General features: G+C 38.9%; 2 protein-coding genes across 2 annotated transcripts in view; both read left to right on the top strand.

Annotated features, from left to right (window-relative positions):
* Positions 1-833, top strand: part of LOC137714509 (serine/threonine-protein phosphatase 7 long form homolog) — a 5302-nt gene extending 4469 nt beyond the window's left edge. Inside the window, exons 3-4 of the mRNA XM_088690306.1 lie at positions 321-504; positions 552-833. Of these exons, the coding sequence (XP_088546432.1) occupies positions 321-504; positions 552-833 (466 nt within the window). The remainder of the gene's footprint in view (positions 1-320; positions 505-551) is intronic.
* A 2010-nt stretch (positions 834-2843) lies between these two features.
* Positions 2844-5801, top strand: LOC137716239 (putative serine/threonine-protein kinase PBL23). The gene is made up of 5 exons (XM_068455663.2): positions 2844-3333; positions 3946-4127; positions 4230-4419; positions 4509-4900; positions 5004-5801. Exons 1-5 carry the CDS (start codon positions 3210-3212, stop codon positions 5256-5258), a joined length of 1143 nt encoding a protein of 380 aa, XP_068311764.1. The 5' UTR covers positions 2844-3209; the 3' UTR covers positions 5259-5801.
* Positions 5802-6000: the final 199 nt, after the last annotated feature.

Below are 6000 nucleotides of genomic sequence, written 5' to 3'. Positions count from 1 at the left end.
AGAAAATAGAGCACACTCTTAAAGAAAGCTCACAAAACAAACTAATTAGTAAAGCTTTTCTTATTTAGCTCTAGGCTTTGTTTTTCCTTGGATGATTTACAATGCTTGAGGACTTGGGTATTTATAGCAAACCAAATGAAAGCTACACCACACACTTACTTCACCTACAACATCCACCTACTTCACCTACAACCTCCACTTATTTCACCAACCTCACACACTTACTTCACCAACCTCACACACTTACTTCACCTACAACATCCACCTACTTCACCTACAATTGACATTGATTCTCAACAGTTTCCGCCTCTGATACAGAGTCCCTCGAAAACTCCGAAACCTGGCGAGTCTAGGGCTGCCCGGTGGCACAAAGTTGCTTCTAAATCAATCGGTCTGCCTCTTGTGAGAACTGTTTTTAAGTTGCAAGAGAATTTTCAGTGGCATCCGTTTGCTGCTGATTTGCTCAATTTGCGCCATTCTTCTTACTACAAAGAGAACAAGCCGGTATTTTTTATAGTGCTAAGCACGCAGATGAGAATTTAAAATCTTAGGTTAGGTGCTTGTGCGCTTCTGAGTTGATTGGAGTAGAAGATTGTAAAGAGAAGTATTTTCCGCACAGTGTGGCAATGCAGTTTGGAATTGATCAAGACCTTCCTGGTGAATTTCCAGGATTGGATTTTGCCGCCTCAGGCAACGATGTTGGTTTCTTTGTTCCGCCATGGTCTTTTGAGCTGAGTGTAACGGCTAGGTACTTGGATTGGTGGGAAAAATCAAATTCTGCTCGAGCAGATGCAATCAGAAAAGAAGTCATGGTGGCAACGCAGAAGGTTTAAGAGGTTCAATGCCTCCGTTACAGAGAGGAAATTGCAGATGACAAAGGAATGTGCACAAACTTTGACAGAGTCTAAACCAGAAAAGAATCACTCCTATGTTATGCCTGAGGTCTCAAGAAAATCCAATACTACTTCAGAAACGCAGACCTCTGCCATTCCCCCTAAGCAGGTCAAGAAAGAGTTGCCTGCTGATCATACTCATGATGATGATGATATTCCGCTTTCAGAACAAATGAATAGGCAATTCCCTAGGAAGGTTGAGAATGAGTTGGCTCCTGATCATAGCGATGATAGTAATGAAGATTTTCTCATTTCGGTACGATCAAGTCGCCCTGCAAATAGACCAGCTTGTTTGAGTAATGCTTCCCCAAGCAGCGGATCCACAAAATGTGTTTCCTCAACCTCACGTATTTGAGGTGGAAATGTGAGCAAACGGAAGTCAGTCACAAAAGGGGAAGGATTTCCGGCTAAGAAAAGAAGTGCTGTTGATTTTTCTAAAAGTCTTACGAAGATTGCTACAAAAGGGAAGAAGGCTGGTGAAGGGACAAATGTACAAGTTGATGTACCTTCCAGGGTGGGAGACAAGCATAAAGTGGCAACTAAAGTATCAGAAAAAGGCTGCTTCGAGAGAAGGGAAGAAAGCAATGCTTGAAGGGTCTTTCAAGAAACCTATGGGGGTTAATGACCATAAACGCAATCAACCCGAAAAAGGTTCTCTGAAAGAAGTCAAAAAACAAAGCCTGATGACTCCATGGCGAGTGTTGAAATACTAACGAGGGTTGCGAATCTGGAGAAACTTCTGGGGGTAAACTCAAAAGAGAAACAAAATCCTTAGGCGACTTGTTGCACTTATGGATATATGCAATTATGGATGATTTAATATCTGTTCACTTTTTGCATTTTGTTATCTTATCTGGCTCACTGTCTTGGTGGAATATTTAGAGCTTATTCCAGGTTAGTAGTGAAATTTGTTACAAGCTAATGAACATATACAAGTGTTTTTGCTCCTTGCTAGTTTAATTTGTTGTCAGTTGGCCAATCTACTGTTTAAGCTTTTGATGATGGTGGCATTGATGTAAATCACAGATAGTTTTTGGCATGATATCTTTTACGCATTTGTTCATGTCATTGGTGATAAAGTAGTGTGGGATGGCAGGTCCAAACTTTTCTCCGTAGAGAACAGCAGCAGCCTTCACAGATCATTGTAGGAAAATTCAAATTATGATCGTGGAAACAGGGTTATTTGATATAATTTGTTGGGAAAGAAGACTGTTCTATAATCTCTTGTTTTAATGAGTTGTTAAAATTATAGTAGTGTAATTGGTTTTTTCTCAAACTATGAATGGTTTGCAAAGACTGTTCTACGGTCTACGATAGATTTTAGGTATAACAGTACTGAAAGGTGTGCTGACTTGCCCTTTTTTATCCTCTCACTTTGATGTCACCCTTGGGTTGTTTTACTAATTCATTTTCTTAGATAGAAGCTTCATTGTATCTAGAAACTTCGGTAGGAAGCTCTCACACCGGTGGTATCAGCGTGGGGTCAAATGAAACCAAAACACAGTGGCATTTGAATTGCACATATGATAGATTTTATTCATGTTTCAGACATCAAATTTACTGTCAGCAAGCGAGACATTTTCATTGTAAACTACTCTAATTTACGTTGAAAGAGGGAAATTCAAAGTTGGGTGCAAGAGGGCAAGCAAACTGACCTAATCTACATATGCAAAATAAAGTCGTTTCTAGCCACAAATTACATAATCTCTTTACATTGCCAGCAAATTCCTGGGAAGATAAATGTGGATACGGTTGGAAATTCATTGAGATTTTTGCCAATTAAAGGAAAGGTAAACTTTTGGTTATGGAAATAATAAGAGGTTGTATTTTTGACCTGCCCTGTCTCCAACACAAATAGAAGTACAAATTAATATTGAAAAAAAAAAAAAAAAAAAAAAAAACCGATTTTTTCTGTTGTTAAAAGAAAGAAGAATGCCTGGATGTCCCTCCATATTTAGCAACCTTGACCTAGTCTGTTTTGGCTGTCCGAACTCAATGGTTTGGATAGAGGGAGCAAGCAAAAGAAACAATGTGAGGGATCAAGCTCTTGGTTCTTGAAGGACCAGAAACTAGCATTCTGGTTTTTCCAGAGCCAAGGCTGTTTTCATAACGTATCAAATCGATATCCCCCGTTTGTCTAACCAATTTCTCAGGCTTGTTTCGTCTGCACTTGTTGGTTTCTTGGATCGAAGCGTACCAAAGTTTTGAATTTTTTTGGTATGTTGTGAGTGGTTTTTTCCAGGAATCCATGCAAGAATTGGATGACAATTTGAAGGTGGTTGCAATCGGATTAGAGTTGACGAGGGAAAGAAAACGATGAATTGCTTCCAATGTTGCATTTCAGAAGAGAAAAACGCCAGGAAGTCATTGAAAAAGAGTATTAAGGAATACCATGACACCAAAACTTTAGCCTCTTTCGCTAACATCTCCTTCAAAACTGGTAAATTCTTCTCACGGCATAAATCTTCCCTGAAAATCAAATGACACCAGTACGTTAAATGACATACGTACATATAATAGACCTGATTATTCTCTAATAGGGTATGCATCTGCGACGAGGACTTATTTTTCAATCGTTAAATAATATGTTACGGATTATAGCATGCATTCGCATATCAAAGATTTATGTCTTTTAACACTTTGGTCTATCAATCAAGTATTCATATTCAAGGGCTGCAATTTATCAGCTTTCTTACTTTACATATGTACGTATACATACATATATTTATCTTTTATGTACTGTGGAAGATTTCACCTGAAAAATACCCAATTTATTTGCCTTTGGTTTGATGGAGATCTGTCCTTTTGAAGGCTGAGATTGGTTTTACCGTACAAAAATTGGCCTTCCCTCCTTGTTATTTTGGCAAATAATTATCAAAATTTTGATGTAGATTTGTTGAAAATGATCTAATTTGCGACCACAACTTGTCCTGTCTTCTGAAAGTTGGCTCCAGACCCTGATATATACCTTCTAGTATACTAGTAATATTTAGCAGTGTAGAACAGCAATTCAAACTGTCGGCCTCTTAAGTTTGAGAATTTTAACCTGCAGATAGCAGCAGGAGGAAGTACATAGCCGAAGAGATCGCAAAGGTTGGGAAAGGAAACATTACGGCTCAGATTTTTACATACCGGGAACTTTGTGTTGCAACTAACAACTTCCATCCAGACAATTTGCTTGGCGAAGGTGGTTTTGGGAGGGTTTACAAAGGGAAATTTGAAGGCACAGAACAAGTAGTATTTCCATCCATCTCTCTTCATTTCATCCCTTTTCTCTTTCCCCTGAACATACAATAATTTAGTTGGATCATAACCCCCATTGTTCGCTCGTTTCAGGTTGTTGCTGTTAAGCAACTAGACAGGAATGGATTCCAAGGAAACAGAGAGTTTCTTGTAGAAGTTTTGATATTAAGTCTTCTTCACCATGCCCACCTCGTCAATTTGGTTGGATATTGCGCGGATGGTGATCAGAGGATTTTGGCGTATGAGTACATGGCCAATGGATCCCTAGAGGACCATCTTCTTGGTAAGCACCAATTTACTAATTTGCATTTGCACGTTGCCCGCACTTAAGTACATATCGGTAACATTCAACAACAAAACTTGGGCTCTTAGATTTAGCTCCAGGAAAAAAGGCCTTGGATTGGAATACTAGGATGAAAATTGCAGCGGGGGCAGCAAGGGGACTTGAATACTTACACGAACAAGCAAATCCTCCTGTGATATACCGGGATTTCAAAGCTTCCAACATACTCTTGGATGAGAACTTCAATCCAAAACTCTCCGATTTTGGTCTTGCAAAGTTAGGTCCAACTGGCGATAAGACTCATGTATCCACCAGGGTGATGGGGACCTACGGCTACTGTGCACCTGAATATGCACTAACAGGGCAGTTGACAACGAAATCCGACCTTTACAGCTTTGGAGTTGTGTTTTTGGAGATTATCACAGGACGGAGAGTCATAGACAACAACAGACCAACTGAAGAGCAGAATTTGGTTACTTGGGTATGTTTATAATTTATAATCTCTCAAGCTATTTCGGAGAATCTCTTTGAAATCCTTCTATAATGGCTAATTTCCATAAAGTTAATAACACGATTTTTTGCAGGCACAACCATTATTTAAAGACAGAAGGAAGTTTACGTTAATGGCAGATCCATTGCTAGAAGGGAAGTACCCTATCAAGGGTCTTTACCAAGCTCTTGCTGTTGCAGCAATGTGTCTCCAAGAAGAAGCTGCTACACGACCGCTGATCAGTGACGTTGTAACGGCGTTAACGTATTTAACCTTAGATGGTGAAGCGGGTGATACGGATGCTGATGGAAATGTCGACACTACAGATGGTGCTGGTGTTGAACGATAGACATAATGAGAAAAAAAAGCCTATGGAATTTAACGTTTCATGAAATCTAAATGTGATCATATCATGTTGTGTTGTTGCTAGATAGGCTGCTTTGTGAAATACCAACTCCGTGCCATTACCAATAAATAAATTCTCTCCAGTTTTGGTGTTAGCATGCTGGTGAGATATTTCGCGGTCATTCTGTACGTTGATTTAGAAGCTGGCACTTGTGACACAAGAATTGTAAGTTTGATCATATAAGATTTGGGGAAGGTTAAGGCACTTTAACTGGGCAAAGCCCAAATAGCCCAAAAAAAGAACAAGCCTACCCCAGTTCAAAAGAGAGCGATGTTTGAACTAGGGTGCGTGTAGGGGAAATATTGTCTTAAACAACTGATTTAACTCACATATGAGTTTAAATCTTGTGCAGACTAATGCAGGATAGTATACACTATTCAGTTGGCTTCAACAACATTTTCAGTTTATGCCAATTGTTGTACCAATGTCAAATTGCAGCCATCATTTACTCTTCAATATAAAACATAAATATTTAGGTGTGTTTGATTCATGGTGTGCATGAAGGATTAAAAGAGTATACGAGAGAGAGAAACTTATCCATGCTGAGAATTTGATGACAGTATCTCAAATCAATCACATATCTTATATTTTAGATTATTTAGCGTAATTAGCTTGGAATGTTGTATCCCGTTGAGTAAAAGTTTTTCTTATAAAGGAAAAGGTTTAAAATGAACTTAAATGGATC

This window comes from Pyrus communis, chromosome 3, assembly GCF_041283825.1.
Source record: "Pyrus communis isolate YQ-2024b chromosome 3, ASM4128382v1, whole genome shotgun sequence".
Lineage (NCBI taxonomy): Eukaryota > Viridiplantae > Streptophyta > Magnoliopsida > Rosales > Rosaceae > Pyrus > Pyrus communis.
This window is presented reverse-complemented; position numbering and strand designations above follow the sequence as displayed.

Coding starts and splice junctions, on each gene's coding strand:
- LOC137716239 (XM_068455663.2), top strand. CDS start 3,210: ATGAATTGCTTCCAATGTTGCATTTCAGAAGAGAAAAACGCCAGGAAG. Junction 4,128..4,229: donor AATTTGAAGGCACAGAACAA/GTAGTATTTCCA, acceptor CGCTCGTTTCAG/GTTGTTGCTGTTAAGCAACT. Junction 4,901..5,003: donor AGCAGAATTTGGTTACTTGG/GTATGTTTATAA, acceptor GATTTTTTGCAG/GCACAACCATTATTTAAAGA.